The sequence below is a fragment of the Balaenoptera ricei genome, chromosome X (genome assembly GCF_028023285.1).
Source record: "Balaenoptera ricei isolate mBalRic1 chromosome X, mBalRic1.hap2, whole genome shotgun sequence".
NCBI lineage: Eukaryota > Metazoa > Chordata > Mammalia > Artiodactyla > Balaenopteridae > Balaenoptera > Balaenoptera ricei.
In genome coordinates this window covers 99,567,721-99,590,348 of record NC_082660.1, presented here as the reverse complement: position 1 = coordinate 99,590,348, position 22,628 = coordinate 99,567,721, and the positions used below count along the sequence as shown (strand labels likewise).

The following is a 22,628-nucleotide window of genomic DNA, read 5'->3' as shown; positions in this document are numbered from 1 at the left end:
CAACACATAATCAATAAATGTTAGCCATTACTAAGATTACTACTATGGGTCAAAACGAATGGTTCAGGATGGAGACTATAAACAGGGCAAGGGCCCTGGAGACCCGTCTTAGGTGCTATGAGTTGGGACATATAGGGACAAGTCTACTGGATGAAAAGGATGGTATTGGAGTGGGCTTCACTCTCCTTATAGGCTCCCCTGCCAGGTGAAATGGGACCAGGGCTTCCTCAAGTTTGCCTCATGACATGTGGCAAGACATTCTAAGGTGTTTTTGAGGTAGGACACGGTTTCTCCTGCCTAGACTTCTCCCTGGACCAGGAACTAGGACTGGCCTCGATGGTAATGGGAGTTCAGAACCTCATACACCAAACACTCTTGAAGTCCACGCTCTGATTGTTGGGGCAGGTCAAAGGCATGTGGGGTGAAAGAGAAGGTCAAGTCAGCCAAGTGGGAGATAGGGTGGGATGCGCCTGGAGGGGGATGCTGAAGGGGGAAGGCCACAAGGTTTAATGATGTAATTGAATGGAATGGGTCCAGGAACAAGTCCTCAAGTTAGCAGCCAAGCTGGATATCACAGGAGAAGAGTCCAGGTAGCATTACTTGTTAGTGGGGGCCTTCTGATGGCCTGTGCTCTGTCGAAGGTGGTCGTGCAGACCCTCTTGAGGGTCTCCATGCTCTTTCAGGTAGTAACAGCGTTTGGGAACATGCTGGTGCTGGGAGTGAGAAAAAACAAAAAATGGCAGAGGTAAGAGCCATGCTTACTGTGACGAGCGGGGTTCTGCCTGGATAATTTCAGTAACTTAGCAGGTCAAGCAACTTGGCTAATGTACCTTATTTGTATAAAGTGTGATCGAGGACTAGACTGGCCAAATTCCCTAGTGACCTGGGCCTATAACACCTGTGGCTGTAGGTGGGACCCAGTCGCCAAAACGTGACCCCTCTTTTAGAATTGGACCTGGAATAAGTGCAGAGTTGGGACTGAGCCCAGCCATTTCCCTCAGAATCAGAAGACTTAGCCCTTTGACCATCCCAGGCCCTCCATATCTTGGGTAGGGCATGCCTCCTCAAAGTGGTTAATACACCCAAAATAAGTACACAGCCAGGCCCGCTGATGAAACTCTAGGTTGGGGGTTAGGGTCTAGGAGCTCAATGCCTCTCCCAGCCTCTTCCTTAGGCTACTCAAAGGAGCAGGGTGACTTTGCCATCATTACCTCATTTTTCTATTCAGAAACCTTGAGTGTGTTTCCCCATCATTACCTCCTCGGTCTGCTGTGGAGAGTTCAGTTCATTCTCCATTGCCTCCTCGTTATTCCGCTTACAGGCTGACGGCAGAACCTGGCTTGAGCTGCCCGGGGAATCCTTCTCTCCAGCCAGCTGGCACTCGGTATAGAGAGACCTGTCTATTAGCTCCTTTAGGCTGCCGGCCACCTTCAGGAAGATCCGGCCCATTTTGGTGGCAACAGCTTCCGAGAGTCCTTCCAGAAACCTGGTCCGCAGAATGGCATCAGACCAAGACAAATGCCGGGCCAGCAGGAGGAAGTCAGTGGCATACTGCCTGACTGACTTCTGGCCCTGCTTGGGATGGCAAAGAACGGCACTGAGGATGTCTATTTCAGATAGGGAGTCATATAAGCCCTGGGATCTGCTCAGGAAAGATTTATCTTCATTGGAGAGGGGGTTTCCTACCTCCATCTGCAAGATGGACCACCTCTCTGCTGCCCCCAGATGAAGAGACACCAGAAAGGCCATTTTCTCTGAATCGTTCAAAAATCCCTTCATTTGCTTCTCCTCATCAATCTCCATCTCCTCCTCCACAGAGCATGAACCCCGGGCTGCTTCCTGTTCTGCTAAGAGGTAACAGAGTGCTGGGGTCAGCATGCCAAAAGATGGGACTTCCTCTGGCGGTTGGTTCATTGTTTCAGGGGTCATGGCAGTCACGTGTGGTGTGGACTTTGATCCAGAGGCTCTGACGTTGATGTGAGAGGCAGATGTTTCCCCAGAGTCTGTGGCTTTGATTTCCAGAGTGGACATCATTCCAGAGGCTGTGGTTGCCATTTGAGGTGTGGACGTGGCTCCCGGGACTGGAGCCCTCATTAGCGGCATGGATACCCCTCTAGAGGCCGTGGCCGCCATCTGTGGCATGGACATCCCCCCAGAGGCTGTGGCTCTCAGAAGTGGCACGGACATCATTCCAGAAGCCGAGGCTCTCATAAGCGATACGGACGTTGCTCCAGAAGCTGAGGGTCTCATCGGTGATGCAGGCATCCCCCCGGAGGTTGCGTATGTCATTTGTGGCAAGGAAGTAGGTCCAGAACTCACAACTCTTTTTTGCAGTGTGGACGTTGCCCCAGAGGCCATGCTTTTCATCAGCGGCATAGACATCTCTCCAGAAGCCATGGCTGACATCAATGGCATGGGCATTGTGCCAGAGGCCGTGGCTCTAATGAATGGCTTGGACATCCCTCCAGAGGCCACAGCTGTTGTTTGTGTGGTGGACATCTTTCCAGAGGCTGGAGCTCTCATTAACTCTGTGGACACAGCTTCAGAGGCTGAGGGTCTCCTTAGTGGTGTGGACATAATTCCAGACACTGGAGCCCTTAATAGTGGCGGGGACATCACTCCCGAGGCAGGGGCTCGCACTGATAGCATGCACATCTCTCCAGAAGCTGTGGGCATCATCTGCGTAGTGGATGTTGCCCTGGAGGCTGGGGCTCTCATCAGTGGCATGGACACCCCTCCAGAGGCCGCGGCTGTCATTTGAGGCACGGACATCACTCCAGAGGCTGTGGATCTCATTAGCGACGTAGATAGCTCTCCAGAGACTGGAGCCCTCATTTGTGGCTTGGACATCATTCCAGAGGCTGTGGCTGTCTTTTGCGGAGTAGACATTGCTCCATAAGCTGGGGCTCTCAGAGGCGTGGCTACTTCTCCAGAAGCTGGGGGTCTCGTTAGTGCTGGGGACGTCTCTCCAGAGGATGAAGCTCTTGTTAGCTGTGTGGGCATCTCTGCAGGGTCTGAGGCTCTCATCAGTGGTGCGGACACCGCCCCAAAGGCCGGGGCTCTCATTTTTGGTGTGGACATCAGTTCAGAGGCTGGGGCTTGCGTCTGCAGTAGGGACATCCCCCCAGAGGTCATGGATCTCCTGAGCGACATGGACATCCCCCCAAAGTCTTGGGCGCTCATTGGCTGACTGGGCATCTTTCCAGAGGCTGTGGATCTCATTAGCGCCATGGGCATGGCTCCAGGGCCTGGGGCTCTCATTAGAGGCATGGACATAGTTCCAGGGGCTGCGGCTGTCATTTGTGGTGTGGACATGTCGCCAGAGGCTGGGGCTCTCATTAGCGGTGTGGACATCGCTGCAGAGGCAGTGTCTGTCATCTGCGGCATGGACACGGCTCCAGAAGCTGTGTCTCTCATTAGCATTGTGGAGATCTCTCCAGAAGCTGCAGTTGTCATTTGCTGCATGAACATTGCTTCTGCGGCTTTGGATGTTGTTAGTGGCTTGGACAATGCTCCCGAGGCCATAGCTCTCATCTGTGGCACGGACATCACTGCCGAGGCTGTGTCTCTCATTAACAGTGTAGACATGGATCCAGAGGCTTTGGCTGTCATCCGTGGGGTGGACATGGCTCCAGAGGCTCTCATTTGTGGTACAGCTGTCACTCCCGAGGCTGTGGCTCTCCACTGTGACACAGACATTGCTCCAGCGACAGGCGCCCTCATTCGCGGTGTGGACACTGACCCAGAGGCTGAGGCTGTCATCTGTAGCATAGACATTGTTTCAGAGACTGGGGCTGTACTCGGCAGTGTGGACATTGTTCCAGAGGCTGGGGCTCTCATTCGCAGTGTGGACATCGCCCCATTGGCTGGGACTCTCATAAAGCCCATGGACGTGGCTCCAGAAGCTCTAGCCATTGCTAACTGCGTGGACATTGCTCTAGAGGCTGCGGTTGACATTTGCTCTGTGGACTTTGCTCCAGAGGTTGCAACCGTCATCAGCGGGGTGGACAGTGCTGCAGAGTCTGGGACTGTCTTTAGCAACGTGGACACACTTCCAGAGGCTGGGGCTCTCATTCTCGGTGTCGACCTTGCTCCAGGCTCTGGGGCTCTCACTGGCGGTGTGGACATCCCCCCGGAGGCTGTTGCTCTCATTGGTGGACTAGACACAACTTGAGAGTCGAGATTTTGTGTTAACCGTGAGGACATCACTCCAGAGCCTTGGGCTGGCATCAGCCGGGTGGGCATCCCGCCAGAGGTTAGGGCCATCATTACCAGTGGGGACATTGCTTCAGCGTCTGGGGCTGCCTTTGGCAATGTGGGCATTTCTCCAGCATCAGGGACTGACAGGAGCAGTGAGGACATTGCTCCAGAGCCCGGAGCTGTCATTAGTGGTGAAGACACTACTCCAGAGTCTGGGCCTGACATTAGCTGGGTGGACATTTCCCCAGAGTCTTGGGTGCTCGTTGGCTGGGTGGACGTTGCTCCAGAAGTTAGGGCTGACATTATCAGTGAGGAGATTGCTTCAGAGTCTGTGCCTGACATGAGCAGTGAAGAGATCTCTCCAGAGGCCAGGGCAGTCATTAGCACTTTAGACATTGCTTCAGTGTCTTCGTCTGTAATTTGCAATGGTGACATTCCTTCAGAGCCTGGAGCTGGCATTGGCTGTGGGCACATCACTCCGGGGTTCACATCTGGCATTAGGAGTGGGGAGATCTCTCCAGGATCTGGGGCTAGCATCAATGGTGTGGACATCGCTTCAGAGGATGGAGCTGGCATTGCCAGTGGTGATATTTCTGCAGAATCTGGTGTTGCCATTAGTGCTGTGGACATTGTTCCAAAGTCAGGAATTGTCATCAGCCCTGGGGACATTAATCCATACTCTGAAGTGGACAGCAATGGGGACAGTGTTCCAGAATCTGAGGTTGGTATCAACAATGGGGACAGTGCCTCTGAATCTGAAGCTGGCATTAACAATGGGGACAGTGTCCCAGAGTCTGAGGCTGGCATTAGCGGTGGGGACAGTGCTCCAGAGTTTGCTGCTCCCATTAGAGGTACGGCCATGGTGTCAAAGGCTGGGGATGTCATCAGCTGTGTGGACATCCCTCCAGGGTCTGATGCTGAACTTGAGACCATAGGCTGGACACTAGAATGCAGAATTTGGACCTCTGCTCTACTCTCTATCACTGTTCCAGAGCAGGTCGTCTCCCTGTTTGGGGGGTCGACACTTTCCTCCGTCAGCACATTGCTGAATCGCAGTGAATGTAAGGGTACTGACATATCTGCCATGGCCAAAGGATAGTGTGGAGGGAACCTCTAAAGCAGTTATATCAGGGATCCTGCTGAAGCCCACGTGGCGAGAAAATCTGTAGACAGAAAACAAGTTTAGCAGTCAAAAGCAAATATCAAGAAGACTGGGAAATAGACAAATGATCCACGATGGAGACTTCTTTTATGTGTTGCCAGCTATGTGGCATCGGAGATGGGCCTATCAAGTTAAAGAAGCTGTGCAACATTAAACAAATTTGAAGCTGGAGCAAATATGCTCTCCAGCCCTATCCTTTTCAAACCAACCCACCCCGTCACACAGCACACCCTCTCGGTTTATAAAAGCTATAAACGCGGGCAACTTCAGAGCAGCCAAGAGCCCGTGAGGTCCTGGTTCAAATGAAACAGCAGCACCACCTGCTGGAAAACTGTGAAAAGTGCAGGTTCCAGAGCTCTGCTCTCTCCCAGCACAGCACTAGCAAGCCAGCCAAGGAACTGGCAGGCCTGGATGAGAACGCCCTTTGCCCCAGGATGATCATTAGTTCCTTGGGCTCATCGAGTCCTGCCAATGGTTTAGTCCCCATTTTACTACTCTGATGGCCCTGAATGTCTTCCTCAGGAAAAGGAAGGCATTTAACTGATCAGTGGTTGAGAACATCATTCCATGAATTGAAAATCCTGTTTATTATCATTTTTATTATTAATAACAAAAATCATCACTATTACTACCACTTATTGCCCACCTAGTGTGTTCCAGGCACTATACTTTAGGCAACTGTACACAACTTTAAACTGTCTATAGTGCACAGAGATGTGCAAGCATTACCCGTTTGAATCTTACAAGAGATAGTAGCATTATTCCCATTTTACCAGGTTTCTCAGATTAACTGGGGCTGGGGCTAGACTAAGAGCACTGTGACAGTAAAAACTGTTTGTCTTTGACTATCGCTTCCTCCTCGGGGTTGCCTAGCCTTTGGCATCCCTAAGGCCGCATTCAATTATCTCTCTGATGTCCTAGATCATGGCTCACTGAAGCCCAGTCTCTAGCAAATACAGATTTCAAGTTTCTCTGACGACATGTGGGTGGGCAATCCCAAAGCCTCAGCCCTCCGGCACACTCCCATAAGCAGCCCCCAAAGGGGCTTCTTGGCACAGAGCTTGGAAACCAACACGCACACTACACGACGTTGATACATCCCCACAGCCTGCCCATACCCCCAGTGGGGCACTTGCTCATTTGGGACAATGTCACAGAAGTCATCAATCTTGTGCAGTGTGCCTCCATAATAATATTGAGAATACTAGCAACAGAAATGCCAACAGCCAACATTTCTTGAGCGCGCGCTGACTGGCGAGCACTCTGCTGGGCCCTTTACATGCATCGTTTGGTCCTCACAGCAACACTAAGAGATTTCGGTAGTACCCTATCCTCATCTTACAAAGGAGAAAACTCAGGCCCAGAGAGGCTTAATAATTTGCCTGCAGTCACTTGGATTCACGGGTCCACCCAACTCCAGAGGCCCCTACTCTTCTCCACTGTGCTATAATGATCCACCTTGTGTGCCCTCTCTCCCTCTTACTCAGTCACATTACCAAGACAGCACCCCGCCCCATCTCCAGCCTGGACAACCCCGAGATGGGGTTTAGTAAAAGAAATACTGGCCTCCTGCTGGCACCTTGGTTACTCTAATAATTGGTGCAATGGGAAAGATGAGTCAAAAGGGCAGTGATAGATGACCACCCCCGCCCCCATCTTTAGAAAAATCCCTGAACACGCCACAGTTTCCCACTAGGCAGAAGCCGGAAAGATCTTACCTTGCCAGTTAGGGAGAAGAGAGGGAGTGTAGCTCTTTTGGTCTGGCCAACTTACTTATGCCCCATGCCCAGCCAGTTCATTAAAGTAAGACCCAATACCAGCAGCTGTTCTCTGCAATCTCCCTTAGCTATCCCCTGCCACGCCCCCCTCAGCCTGCCCGCCCACCCGCCCCACTGCTCCTGACTTGCTAGTGCTTGCTCTGTCTCTCTGGTCCCAGATTCCTGCCTCTATATAGGCTCTGACATTTGCCTCTGGCCGCCTTTCACTTGACAGCCCTCCAGAAGCTCCAGAAGTGCATAGCACTCGGCCTGTGCAACTCCACCCTGCTTCCCCTCGCCCCCAGTAGCTGCACCAGCTCGCTCTGCCCGCCTCTGGCCGTCCCAAAGAAAAGAGGAGAGTCACACAAAGAAAGAGATGAGACCGAAAGTGTCCTAGCTCAGGAAATGAGATGTTTCCCTCTGCGGCTGAGCAGACACTGGCGTCCTGGGAGACAGGCCACCGGTGGGCCGTGGAGGAGCAGGCAGGGCTTAGAGGGAAGGGAACCGGGGCTGGAGGCTGAGTGGAGCAGTGGCAGGAGAGTTCAAAGACGTCTGGGTGCAGGGAAACCACGGTTTGGAAGGATGGGCCGTGGGGCTTAAGACAGCCCAGCAATGGCGACAATTAAAAAGCCAGCTGGCCCCGGTGTCAGAGACACGGAGGGAAATCTGGCAACCAGTGACTCTACCACAGGGCCAGAATTCAACAGCAAGCCTCCAGGGTGTCCAGACAGCTGGCAAGAAAAGCACACCGATATCTTAAGGATACCAGGTGAGGGCTTGCTCATAGAAGCAGGGCTTCAGCCTGCTTTCTAGAACTGGGGCACAAGGTCAGAGTAGAACTAACAGGAAGGTTTGCCAGAGCTCTCTAACCTTCTGAATCAGGAGCCCTCAAACCCCTATACTAAGGGCAGAAGTGGTCCCTGAGCCCTGGATAGGGCAAAGCCTTGAGGTGAAGTTCAAGTACCCCAGGGACCCAGAGTCTAGGGGCTGGTGGGGAGGCATTCAGGTCGTTATAAACCACCCCATGCTCCAACAACCAACAATAATTAGCAACCAACAATACCTGGGCACTCGGGCTAAGCACTACACTTGCTTTATATCCTTTGCGCCTCGTGGCAGCACCTGCAAGGTAGGCACTGACGCCATTCCCTTTTTGTTTGTTTGTTTTTTGCTTTAGAAATTTTTTTCCTTCATTTTCTTTTTTTCAATTTTCTTTTTTTATTGAAGTATAATTGATTTACAATGTTGTGTTAGTTTCTGGTGTACAGCAAAGTGAATCAGTTTTATATATATATATATAGATACATATTCTTTTACAAATGGGGAGAGGGGCTTGGAGAAGTTGTGACCAAGGTCACAGAACTAGTACATGGCAAAGCCCAGATCTGAACCCGGGTCAGTCTGATTCAAGAATCATTTTCTCTCTTTCTAAACAGACAAGTGGTTAGAAACATTCCAAGTGCCACCTTCCTCTTCCCACCCCAACTAATGGCTGAATCATCGTAGTGATAATAATAATAGTAATAATAATAATAATACCAACTGACTTGGAACTCTTCCCATATGCCAAGAACTACACTGAGGGTTTTACAAGCATTCTCTCATTTGATCCTAACAGCTGTTTTTAACTCTCAGTTTACAGATAAGAAAACTGAGTCTCGGTGAAGTGAATTGACATGACCAAAAGCCTACAGCTCTGTTTGACTCCAGAACTCACTATAGTATACTACTCAAAAAGAAAAATTCCAGTCACTCTCCCCCTCCCCTAAAGCAAAAACTACTCACAGGGAACCCAACAACAACAATGACAATTATTATTATTATACTTAATAATAAAAGCTAACATTTACTGTGCCAGCCACTGTGCTAAGCACTTTACGCGCAGGATCTCATTTGTTACTCACGACAACCCTATGAGGTGGGTACTATCATCACCCTCATTCCCAGATGAGGCACCAGAGGCACAGAGAGGTTAGCTAGCTTTCCCAAGGTCACACAGCTAGGAAGCACTGTTGTTTATGATCATAAAAACTTGGAAATTACCTAAATGCCAATGTTAGAACCCAATCCACTTAATGATTAAACAAATCATGGTGCATCTGCAGTGGCCAGTGAAAATGATTATCTGATTTTTATGAAATAAATATGTATATTTTTGCATAGACAAAAATACAGTTTGGAAAGATATACACCAAAATGTTAACAGTGACCATACCGGAGTGATGGGATTAAAGGGGATTTTTACTTTTGTTTTCCTTAGCTGTATTTTCTCATTTGTCCATAATGGACCCATATTGCTTGTGTTAGAAGAAAAAATATATTTTTCTTTCTTTTCAAAGGTGTGTTCCTCTAGGGTTCTATCTCTAGCCCTCTCCCCTCCTCTCTCTGAGTGTCCCCAGCATCTCCCCGCCCAAGCAATCTTTCTCCCCCAATAGGCTTAATTCTTGCACCACTCAGATCCTTGGTCAGTAGTGACCTCTGAAAACTGTCTCTAATGGCTTGCTTTTATTTTTTTATTATTATCAAAAAAAATTTCCTGTTTTTCTACTTTTATTTATGCCTAACAATTACACAAGTAATCTAGGAATATATTCTCAGGATAAAAACTTGAAATCCTACCTGCAGATAAAGCTAGTCCTGCACCTTCCCCGCCCCCCATCCCCTCAAGTCTGTTCACAGTTGGGTGTGTCTCCTTCCAAACTTTTTCTAGCTGCAATGGCATTTGGAGTTCCTATCATGCAATTGCTTGCAAAACCCAGGGTATGCAAAGAGCTACAGTTAGAAAACCATCCTGACACTGGGCTCTCCAGGAGTTCAAGTTCTGGTCTACTGTGACCATTTGTCATCAGCCGGCTCCTAAGGCAGCTACTGAGAGAGAGTTCTTGCAGGCTCAGCCCATTTGGGTCACAGACTTCCGTTGTATTCGTGCCAGTGTCTTTACAGCCACAGAGAGGGGAGGCCTACTAAGGAAGGAAAAGCCCAGAAACTGCTGCTTAGCATCTCAGATCCCTCACGTCTGGCCCAGTCTGCAGTGATCAATACGGCTACGAGGTGTCATGCTCCCGCCGCCTCACAAAAGGTAATTGAGTTTGGGGGATTGCATGGCTAGCTGCTCGGGGGAAATAAGAATAAACAAGACACGGTTCAATATGTCAACAAATAGCTTCCCAGCTCTTGAAAATAAACCTTTCCTGAGATTCTGCACGATATCCTCTCCCCCAGCCCTAGCAAACAGGCACCCAGATAACAGAAAAGAGACAACCTCAGGCTAAAGAAATACCTGATCTACTTGAGGGTCCTCTACCTTCCCTGATCAATCAGGAAGGGAGAGACCCTCCTCACCCCCTTGCTCGCCCCCTCCCCCAACAGTCCTGATGCTTAAAATGCCCACCCGGCTCTTTATAAATCGAGGGGGGAAATGGCTAGCGTTTACTGAGTCCTTACCCTGCCAGGCACTGTGTTAAGCTCTTTACATACATCACATCATTTATTGCACAATAAACCAATGGAGTGGGTTTTTTACCCTCATTTTATAAATCAGCTAAAGAACCAAAGTAGAGAGAAAATAAAATCAAGTAACTTACCTTGGCTCCCACAGTTGAGAGGGAGTGAAGCTGGGCTTGTCACTCGGGTCTGTCTGACTCAGCTGGTGCTCTTAACTCACAGGAGAGTCACACACTGTCTTCGAGTCTCTGAAGGGCTGTCATATGGAAGAGAGGGTAGGTGTGTTCTGGGTAGCTCCAAAGAGAAGGATTTGACTGTTAGTTGGGAATTACACTTTCATTGGATGTGCTGCAAATTCCCCAAACAACATGTATATGCATGTCCAACTCTATAGGGAAAAGAACATTATAAGAAGAGCAAATGGAACTGCCTTGCATTAGGTGCTGTCCTGAAGGATCTGTGGAATTGGAGAGAACAGGAGGGATATCAAAGGGCTGCAAATGGGCAGCGTCCCAATTTTCTTAAATAAGGAAACTACAGACCAGTATACTGTAAACTCCAGAGCTGTAAGCTTGATGTCAATCCTCGGAGAGATTCTGCCGCAGATCATGAAGCAGGTAATTTATAAGCACTTAGGACGTAAGTGGTGATAGGAGGTACCCAGAGGTTCTAGCAGAACTGAACAAATTAAACCAGGTTCCCAAGACTGGCAGCTATCGCAAACCAAAAAACTGGGGGACCGACAGTGGGTTGCCAGATTTTTCTTTTTCCAAGTAAAGGAACAAACGAGACAAAACAAACCCAAATTATCATTTCCTAAAAAGGGTTTTCTTTAAACCCCCAAAGAGAAGGAAACAATCTCAGAATAAAGGACAGTCCTTTAAACGAAATAGGTTTCGCTGTACAGAACACTGGCTACGTAGCCCTCTGACTTTCTCACTGCACCCGTGGACTGCTGTGATTTTTCACTCAGAGTGAAAATATCAACACAGATAAGATCAGATACCTGTAAGACAGGAAGTCTTTCTGGCCAGAAGAGGGAAGAACAGAGTTTGACCTTAGCCTAAGTGGGGACACTGACATAGATAAAGGAAGTGTCCACAGGAAGGAGCGTGAGAGAAATAAAACTTGCCAGGTGCAAATTCAAGCCCTGCTGGGGCGGGACTTGGCCAGCGCATTTGACCTCTGCCATCCCTTGGACCACACGACTGTCTTGTAGGAATATGTGCCTGATGCCATTAAGCATTTGGCTCACAAACCAGTTTCTGACTTGAGACGCTCCAAGCAACCTTCAGACTATGACTTGTCTCCCCAGGGAGAGTTCCTAAAGGCAGATGAATTCACAACTGGCTCAATACCATGGCTAGACTGGGGTTCTACAACAATCTAGAAGGCGGCTGCTAGCCTTGATCCCGTCCTGTTTGACCCTTTTATCGATGGTGTAAATAAGAGCACAGATGGAATTTTTACACAATTATTCTAGGGCTGAGAAGAACCTCTGTGTTCGCCTAGGAAGTAGGCTTACATTTTTAAATCCCATGGTTTACAATGTACGTCTCTGCACTTGGTCGTTTTCTCTCCTGTTCTTTGTTGCCAATGCAGTAAGCTCCTGCAGTGTGCACTCTTCGTGGAAAATGCTTAGTGAACATATGGCAGCTGTGAGCTCTGCCCGCTGAACACTACATCTCAGGCCTGTCATCTTCCCCCAGGTAACTGGTGTCAGCGGATACTTTCCCGGATCCGAAAAGAGGACAAACTGATGTCCTCTTATTGGTAGAATTGGCCCCATTTCCAAAAGAGTTTCGACTGGACTTTGACCACATCTGTTGACCTTGACCTCGTTTCTCAAGGTGAAGGCAAAGCAGTTTACAGTACCTGCCATACTCGATCCAACTGCATTTCTCGAAGTGTGGCTGGGAAGCCCTCTGCATGAGTCGCCCCCTGGGAGGACTGTTAAAATGCAGGCCGACCTGGGGAGGTGGGCCCCACATTCAAAGAGTCAGACTCAGTAGGTCTGGGGTGAGGCCGAGGAATCCGCCTTTTGACCCAAGTGATTCTGAAACCCTCTAGAGTTTAAGAACTGCTGGCTCAGGGGTTTGTACACCCTGATTTTAACATCAAACAAACCTGGGTTCCAGCTCCCAGCACTTCGAGTTACCTCGCCTCAGTTATCTTGTCTTTAAAACAGGGATAATAACAGTACCTACCTCCCAGGGTATTTGAATGTTTTAAACAAAAAACATGTGTAAAGTGTCTGGCACCTAGCTGAAGCTCAGTCATCTCTCCTGGACCTGCTTATTCATGGGCCCTGCTGCCTGCCTTCTGCCCCTGTTGCCAACTGCCCACTCTTTCTGGATCTGGTATTCAAACTGCCCAAGCAAGAGACTCTCATTGGTCCAAATTTAGTCACCACTGCGCTTGTTGGGCAAAGTTCGCATCCCAGGTTCCCTCCTAGGCAACTTGCCAGCCTATAGAGTGACTGCTCTTGAAACAGATGCCCTCTCCTGGCTCAGTCGGCTATTGCCAGGGGGATGCAGGGTCCCGTGGGCACCAAACATAGCCACCTATTCATAAGAAACTGCTCCTTCCCTCTGCTAGGGTCTGCGGATGGAAACTCCTTTTAGAAGGGGCCCGTGGGTGTGGCAGGAATTCTGAGGCTTAGCCCGTCCAGTACACCTAGGCTTCTCATTTATCCAGCCTGCCAAAGGAATGAAGCGTTCAAGTTCACTGAAGTCTCTATTTAATTCCAACTTTTCATCTCCATCAGGCTAGGAACACCAGTTTTCAAAAAACTAGACACAGTGAAGGGAAAAAAAAAAAAAAAAAACCCTTAACCCTAAAAATGAGACCGTCTGTGTCTAGAACACGTTTTTAAGTTTTCAAAGCACTTTCGCATCTACTTCCTCACTGCAGAGCTTGCAAACTGGCGGCCACAGGCTGGATTCAGACTGCAGACGGATTTTATTTGACCCCTGCAATGTTTGTACCATTTTTTAAAGTAGTTGCCAACATTTGAAAGTCAGGAGATTTCACCTATGAAGCTGGATTTCTGGCTTCTCTGGGAAAAACAGAAAGGCTTGGATCCTGGTTCTGAGATGGCAAGAGTCAGGTGGAGCTGAGTAAGCCGCTCCCTGTAGATGGGGCACTGGCTCACCATGTGGGCTCAGGACCCACAAGCCACTTTTACTTTTTCAGGTAAAAAGTAACTTGCTTGGCCTCTGTGGGCCTTTGAAGCCTCATTTTAACCCCACGGAGTAGGGAGAGAAGGTGGTTAAGAGCACAGATTCTGACGCCCAACTGTCTAGGTTAGAATCCCAGCTCTGCCCCTCACTGGCTTTGGGAGTCTGCACGAGTGAAATAACCTCTCTGAGCCTCAGTTTCTTCATCTGTAAAATGGAGATGATGATGATGATGATAATGCCTACCTCATAGGATTATTGGCCCAACTAAATCAGTTAATGCATATAAACTGCTTAGAACCACACCCGGTGCATGGCACGCACTAAAGAGACCTTAGCTTCTTTCATTGTCCACAATTCCCTACCTGGCTTTTTGACATCCAAAAGATTCTGAAAACTGAAATTTTGTGGCAAGCTCGTTTGGTGGCCAAAGTGGGCCTGAATTGGCATGAGGCTATTCATTTATCCAACTTAGAAATATTAGTGTATTCGATCACAGGATACTTGCCCCAGATCCCACAAGGGGTGTTATATGTGTTATATGTACAATATTGCTTTTCTAAAATCTAAAACTTCTGAAATCCAAAACATATCTAGCCCCAGTGGTTTCAGATAAAGGCTTGTGGCCCTGTATTATTAATTTGTATACCCACTTGACAGATGGGGAAACTGAACTCCCGGGCACTAAGCAACTGGCCCAAAGTCCTACGGCTTGGAATTGGAAATAATATTGACCATTAGGCATGAAGCCCCTAGCACCTAGTGCTGTGGTATATATCAGGCTCACTGTAGACATGTTGATACAGGACTCGAGTGGCTACCATTCAGGGTCCCTTGAAGAACTGAAGACTGCCACCATTTACTGAGAGTGACAAGCCCTTCCCCTAGTAGCATTCTTGTGACCCTTTGTATTAATCTCCACTATTCATACCATTGGATTAGGATTAGGATGGGGATGATTGTCTTCATTTTACAGAGGAGGAAGCTGAGGTCCAGCACAGAAAACTGACTTGCCCCAAATCACACAGCAAAAGACAGGCAGAGCTGGAACGAGAAACCAAATGCTGTGCTTTTTCGTCTTAAACCCCAAGGCTGATCCGAGGAAGACATATGCTGAACTTTCTACATACTGACCCACACTCTCTGCAGACAATCCTAAAATTTTCAACATACCTGATTAAAGGAGAATGTCCCAAGATCTCAGCAAATACAAAAATGAGACAGCGTGCCTGGGTGGACCTCATCCTTCCCAGTGCCATAGGCAGCAATGTACAGACACTATCCAGTCAGAAGCCAGGGAGGGGAGATTTCTCAAATCCCAAGGAAATCACAGAGACCCTACTGTTTGCTCTTCTCTGTTGATGTTTTAGGAGCTGACATTTACTTATGCCAAAGGCCAAAAGAAATGAAAAGTCTACGGGAAAGGGAATTTCATCAGTTACGGAGCAATATCTTAAAGAAACCTTCACACAGCATCAGTTCCCTTGTTTGAAATGCAGAAAATAGAGCACTGCTATTTCATACTGTTAGCGCATCAGAGACCTGGGACTGAAAACAGCATCCCTAGGACCTCTTGCCAGCCCCCTGTCTCAGCACAGGGGAGCTTTCTGACACCACTGCCAACTTAACCAAGTTGGAAAAGAGAAGGCAGGCCGTGCCCCGGGTGACCCCGTGTCTCTCCTAAGCTCATGGCTTGAGTTCCTCCTACCAACAAATCCGCACTTTGATCACACACCCACAGCGACCCAGATCTTTGAATTCAGCAATTCTTTCTCAGGTTTCAGCGAGGCATTGGCAGCCTGAGCTATTTTGGGACACTTTCTCTGCTGTGGATGCCACTTTCGGAATACGCCAGAGACATGCTCAGCACCAGGAGCTCTCCGTCCTGGACCCGCTTTCGGGTTTGCTCGCTCTCTCTCTTTCTCTGGGCTGATCGTTTGGAGGACGGTCGTTCTTGCCAACCTAATCCCAGGAGCTTGACTACCTTGCCGGGCCAGAGGCTCCAAGAGGCAGCGTGCTGCCAGCACCCTCACGGTAAGGGGCATGGAGGCACCAGGCAGCCAGGAAGGACAGATGTCCTGGGGAGGGGGCTGGTGGTCTGAGTTTGGATGTGGACTGAAACAACCAGGGGAGGGGCGACAAGATTTTCCAAACATCTTATTCTCACAATCATCACTTCCTAATCTGATGCAACTGACTCAGCAGGCATTCAGGAGCCTGCGGTCTCCATTTTCCTGTCCGAAAATCCTCTGCACCTGTAAGTACCGGGGTTCGTTGCCACTCGTACTGTCTTTTGGGGAGGGGGAGAGGAGGGCAGGGCCTGGGGAAGGTCATCAATATCTGACTCAGGTGTGGGCAAGCCCATGACGTTGGAAGAATTCCTGACACTCTCCCCCCACCCCCCGAAGTGCTTCTTAGTTCAGAAAATGAAAATGCCTCCTTGTTCTTTCCCAAGCCCCCAGCATACCAGAAACTCTACCCGGCCTTCAGGGTCTTCTGTTCAGCGGTGCTGTGCACACCTGATGTCTCATGTTGGACTTAATGGGAGAAGTGCACCCTCGGCATTTGAATTTCTTAAATGCAGCCACAGCTACTACTGAGGGCACAGCCGCTACCGGCTTCTCCATTTTTTATGCAGCCATTTGTTGAAATGGGGAAAGAGGTACTTGTAAGCAGGAGGGTCGGTGGAAATGAGAATTTAGACACTCCTCCATGGTGAAAAGAGCAGTGTGGCTCGGGCTGATTCTCAGCCCTGTTAGAAACACTGCCACAATGGGGAGGTTCCATGCTCTGCGGGGAGAGGGCCCCTTCCAGTGCCTTCCTATTTTGATGGAAAGAGAGGCCAGAATAGCTACAGGCTCTCCAGGAAAGGAGCATTTCTGATGCTCTTATTTACCACTTTCCTGAGAGACTGGACGCTGTCTCTGGCCAGTTTGTCAGTCCCTGAAGCAGTTCAAATGACTGCTCCAAAGGGGACACTCGGCCCTTTCTTTGGGAGACTAGCGAAGTTCCCTCAAAGGAGCCCCGGATGGGGACTTCCCTGGCAGTCCAGTGGTTAGGACTCCGCGCTTCCACAGCACGGGACTTGGGTTCATTCCCTGGTCGGGGAACTAAGATCCCACGTGCGACACAGCGCAGCCAAAAAAAATTTTTTTAATTAAAAATAAAGAGCCCCGGATGACAGAGCCAGGCCCTGTTACCTACCCTTCTCCCCCAACACCAAGTCCAAATCATTCTTAGGGGACAGGATATGTTTGGAGGCGAGGGTGAGGAATGCCTTTACAGGAAGTCATCTGGATAAACCTGCCAGGATCTATACTAAAACTTTAGTATGAAGTCCCTTTGGGCTTTCATAATGACTTCCTGGGCCATGAATAAGAACAGAGCGAGGTCAGAAGGTCTTGCCCTTTTTTTTCCACACAGCACCATAGAAGGAACATTGTCCTTAGCAGAGAAAAAGAAAGGCTGGCTACCTTCAATTTTTCAGACTGGCAAAATAAGCAGCTCCTTATTTGTATTCTGCTATGAGTGCGGGGTCTGAGGTGGATTTGAGGAGAAGAGTGTTAATATCAGCACTGGAGAAATGAAAAAAGGAAATTCACCTTGTCTCTGGTGGAGACTGGATTAGTTCTCAGACTATAGAAAGAAACTAGTCTCGGGAGGAATTCGGTTTTGCTTTGACTACTGCCTGTTTGTGTGGTCTTTGGTAACTCATGGAGCTTCTCAGCCCTCCTCCTTCCAAAGAGCTCTGAGAAAATGATGCTTGCATCATAGAACTTCATTATCTGGAAGACTTTTTAGTCAAAGCCTTGAGTGGTGGGTGAGAGGAGGGAGATCGTCCTATGTGATGGATTCTGATTATAACAAAATAATCCAGGTTCTGGCTTGGTGGTAGCCTGAATTTGATGTCTACCTTATGGCATTCCGGGATTATTAAGAACATTCCCTTGCCCTTCCAAATCTCTCCCTATCCACTCCCAAGGGCTTGAAAATTCTTAAGTACGTAATTCCTTTGACTCAGGGCTTTGGCATCAGTTAAAATGCCAACCTCTTGGGAGGGTCAATCTGTTAAGCCTCACCTGGATGCATCCCATCTGGCAGCAAATTCTGATAGAGGGGAGAAGAGAAGGAAGGAACATGAGATCATTGTAGGTACAAAGATAAGCCTCAGAGCAAGAGTCTGGATGCAGGACCCGGGTCAAGGCCAAAATTACCAAGAAAGTCCATTGACAGAAAGGGAAAGTTCTTGCTAAAATGAAGTACAAGACCACTTACTAAGGCAGAGACTCAGGATTTGGGTAATAGGACAAAGACCCACTTAAGGAAATGGGGGACGTGGAGGAGAAAGAATCCCATCTACTAGCATGGGACAGGAGATAGGAGAGTTCCCTGCAAGGGCAACCTCGGGCTCGGTTTCCTGAGCCACTGAACTAGGGACTCTCAAAAATGTTGAGGCCTCAGTACAAAGAATCAAACAGATCAAATACTCTGTGACTCCTCAACCCTGGCGTTTCTCCAGCCCAGAAGGGCAGTTCAAAGGAGGGGATCACACAGGGACCTAGACTTGGAGACTCTGCCCCACCTTTTCCTTCATCTGGGACCAGAGTTGAACTCATACCCAAGGGGATTCATGATAGATACAGTCACTCACCTGGTTCACCAATAGCTGTAGGATGCAAAGAGGGGCTGCCCATGCAGAACCACAGGCCAAGGGGGAGGCATCCCCACATCCCTATGTCCTTCCAAGGGCCTAGTAAACAGGGTTTCGGAGTAAGACTACGTGGGTTGAAATCCTGGCTCTGCCACTCACTAGCTGTGTGGCCTTGGGCAAGTCATATAACCTATCTCAGCCTCATCTGTAAAATGGGCACGATATTAGTAGGATCTCTCAGAGAGTGTTGTGAAATGAGATGAGGCACGTAAAGCCCAGCATAGTGCCTGGTACAAAGTAAGTACTTAACAAAAATCAGCCACAATTAAGATTCCCAGCTCTCTGCTGTATGAATCATCATCTAAGAATGGGTGCAGATCTAACACCACCAGGGTTTTGGGGGGCTCACCATTTCCTTAAAGTAGCCCTCTTCTCCTTCGCCTCCCAGCCTCACTAGATGAGAGCATTCCCAAGCCTTTCCTCTCACTAATTTTACATCCACTCCATCCCCAGCTAACTAAATAGACAGATTCACCGCTAGCTAAGGATTCATGACATCTTTTTCTCGGCTTTCCCCAACGGCAGACTGAGCTTTGCTAGCCATTCCCTAGTGGTGAGATGGAGTCATTTCTGGGCGGGCAGGGTCCAGAAGGGTGCGGCTCCCTGAGCACTCAACAAAAGGAAAGGAGTCCCACCTAAAATTTTGGAGTCTCTGGTTCCTGTAAAGCTCACTGCCGCTGTAGCATCAATACCGAGCCGCGGCCACTCCTGCTGGGGCTCCCTGATCCTGTGAATGCTGACCCACGAAGGCACTGCCCCCCACCCCTCCCACCCCTCCCTCCCTCAGGACACTCCTTTGTCTTGGCCCCAGGGTGCTGCAGCTTCAAGAGGCTTTCCTTCGCTTCCTCGCTTCCCCCTCCCCACCCTCTCCTGAGGATACAGAATTCACTCTCCTTCAAGGGGCGCAGTGGCAGAAAAGAGCTCTGCTTTCTGTGCAGGTGGGCCCTCAGCGTGCTCTCTGCATTCTAGCCCTCTCTGACTCTCTGCTGGGCAAAGGGGAGGGGGAGGAAGCCCCCCTGGGCATGCTTTGGGTACCTCCAGAATCAGAAGACAGGCCTCCAGCCTCTCAAAGATTTAAGTGAGAGCGGTTCTGGAACTATTTCAGCCCGAGAGTTTGCTCAAATGCATGTTCCAGCTACAATCTCCGTAGAGATACAGAGTCTCTGGGTTTGGGGTTCATCTCTGGAATCTGCACGTTTCAAAAGCTCTCCTTGGGCCACACCTTAAGAAAGATGGCCCTCCGTCTTATGGAACGAGGGCAGGGCGTAGGGAAGAAGATCACTGGGCTCTGATTCCTCTAACCAGCCCCAGCCTACATCTTGACTCTATCCAGGAGCTTGTGTAAATGCTTTCTGAGTCCTGACTTCTCATCCAGACAGCAGCTCCTAGGCTGTTTCACAAAGACCCAGAGCAGTCTTAAATATCTGCACTGTAGACCTAAATCAGGGATGTTACCAGTCCGAGGTGCTAAATGGACACAGAGCTCTCATCTAGAGGTGTTTTGAGCTATTGGGGGCTATAGAAGACCTGGGTGGTTGATAGCACACTGAAGCCACACTGGCAAGCTTTGACTCACAGCCCAGGACTCTTATAAGCCGTGTGACCTTGAGCAGCTTACTCAGTCTCTCTGTGATTTGTTTCTTCACCTGTAAAATGGAGATAGTAATAACACCCACCTCACAGTGTTGTTCACGTGGAATTAGGAGTTATTTTGTCTCCTGTGTTTAGAACCATGCCTGGCCTACATTAAGTTCTCAGGAAACATGACCTGTTATGATTGTTACTATTAATATTATATATATAAACAGGGTCTATAATATTCATGAGGAATAAACGAGTTCATGTGTGTAAAGTGTTCAGAACCATTATTGGTGTGGTCCAGGGATTTAACACAGGAATCAGGAGCCGTCCTCGGGGTTTCAGAGGAGATCCAGGCCATCCCGGATAACAGTTCTACGGGAGAAGTTGGTTGGAGGCTCAGAAAGAAGATGGCAGTTTGGGTCTCTTACATTCAGAGTGTAACTGAAACTCTCGTGGCTAACTTGTTGCTACAGATTTATGGGATTATGGGATTTGGTTATGAGACCCACTAGGTCTAATTAAAGTTTTAGGGCTCCTAGGAGACCCACGGTGGTTCGCACAGACTGGATCTTTAAAAATGCCCTCGTGAATGTGCTTCTGGCTCCGCAGCACTGAAGGCTCAGTTGTTTGCACTGAACGCTCCAGCGGTCACTGTGTAGCCCTTGTATTTGTCCTTTCTGTCCCAAATCCCCAGTGGCTAATTTATTGGATTTCATTAGAAGACACTCCCCCACTAAAGAACTCAAAGCTGAAGTGACTGTCCTTTCTGTGGCTCGCGGCCCCTGCGTGACATGAGTTCTGCGCACAGAGCACCTCCCTTCGCTGGCGGGAGCGCAGCCCTGGAAAGGGGACACTGGTCCTGAGGGGAAGGGACAAGGTTTCTGGGAGGGGCTGGGAGAAAGGTGTCTTCCCACCCTGGGCCGGTGTCCTCCCCACATCACGCCCCTTTCGTGCTGGGGCTCACCTGGCTCTGTCCCCAGCCCTTGCCCTGGAGGAGTAAACGGGAGAAGAGACACTCCATCCGGTCCCACAGGGTCAGCTAATGCCACTTGAACCCCAGTGGTCTCTCAGCCCCATCTCCCACCCCGCTTCCTGCTGGACATGTCCACTCGCACGTCGCACTGCCGTCCCAAACCCAACGGGTCCCAGCTGAACTTGTCACCCGTCCCCACTCATGCCCCTGCCAACTACTAGCTCCCATCTCAGCTAACAGCATCACCACGGGCCCGAGCTGGAAGCTCAGGGTCACTGTCACCTTTGCTCTCTCCTTGACCCTCCATGACACCCAGCCCCGTGGTGTCTGCCTGTTGACACGTCCCTGGACTGGTCCCCTGCTCTCTGCTCCCACTGCCACAGTCCTGGGCCAGAGCACTTGCCACTTCTTGTCAGGACCCTTGAGAGGGCCTCCCAACCAGTCCACCTGCTTCGAGCCTCTCCAAGAATTGTCTTCCTGGCCTGTCCCTCCTCCGCCTTCATAAAAACCTTCGGCGGCTTCCTCTCGCTCACAGAACAAAGTGCAAAACTCTCAGCCTGGCCAACAAAGCCTTGAACGAGCTGCTCCCAACCCCCTTCTCTGCCCCCTCTGCTGCCGCCAATCCCACACCCCACCAGCCATCGTCCCGCCTCCAGAACAGGCGCTGTCCTGCAGATACTGCTCCCTCTGCCCGGAACGTCCCTCCCGTCCCTCCACTGCCCCTCCTGGCAAAAGCCTCCATCCCTCACAATCCAGCTCAAACGTCCTTCATCTGAGAAGCCTGCCTAACTTCTCGGTACCAGGTCACTTACCATCAGTGGCCCCGTGGCGCTGCTACGTTCCTCGACCACAGCACCGTTGGACCGTGAGTGTTTATGTGCGCCCCAGTCCCTCCTGCTGGATGGGGAGGTCCTCAAAGACTACTTGGGACCATACTGGGTTCTCATTTGCATTCTCAGTACCCCCCCAGGCTTGAATATAATAAACTATTGGTTTCCTCATTTGTAAGTTGGGGATGAAAAGAATAGTTGCTACCGCCCCGAGTTAGAAGGATTAAATGAGATCATGCATATAATATGCATGCAGAGAATGAGAAAGAAGATGGCAACGATAAGAAGGAAGAATAGTTACCATCCACTCGGTGCTTTCAACGTGCCAGAGACTGTCCTAAACCCTTTATATGGATGAGAGTCAGGTAAATAGACGAGTTAATCCATGGAAACTGATTATGTATGCATGTGTTTGTGTGTGTGTATAAGGATATATTATAGACGTCATTTAGATGACGTATGTATAACATATACACTCCACACTGTGCCTGACACCTAGCGGAAACTCTAGTTTTTCCTTTCTTCCCGCATATTCCCCATCCTTCACCCTTAGCCCTTGCTACCCATCATTCCACAGGGCTGGGGCAGGAGACAGGTGAATGCGGAAGGTGTCTCTGCGTCATGGTCCCTGGTAACAGACTGGTTAGCGGAGAAGAGTGAAGCCCTTGGGATTGCCTTTGGACTTGGTGTCTAAGCTTAGTCTCTCCATTCAGGTTGTCATGTCTTTGAGGGCGGGGGCTATGCTGGACCCCTATTTGAGGCCCCCATAAGCAGCGGTGGAGTGGTAGGCA

General features: G+C 49.5%; 1 protein-coding gene across 1 annotated transcript; it reads right to left on the bottom strand.

Moving 5' to 3' along the window:
* Nucleotides 1-596: 596 nt before the first annotated feature.
* Nucleotides 597-5,277, bottom strand: RTL9 (retrotransposon Gag like 9). The gene is made up of 2 exons (XM_059910078.1): nucleotides 1,258-5,277; nucleotides 597-713 (listed from the first exon to the last, which is right to left on the bottom strand). Exons 1-2 carry the CDS (start codon nucleotides 5,275-5,277, stop codon nucleotides 597-599), a joined length of 4,137 nt encoding a protein of 1,378 aa, XP_059766061.1.
* Nucleotides 5,278-22,628: the final 17,351 nt, after the last annotated feature.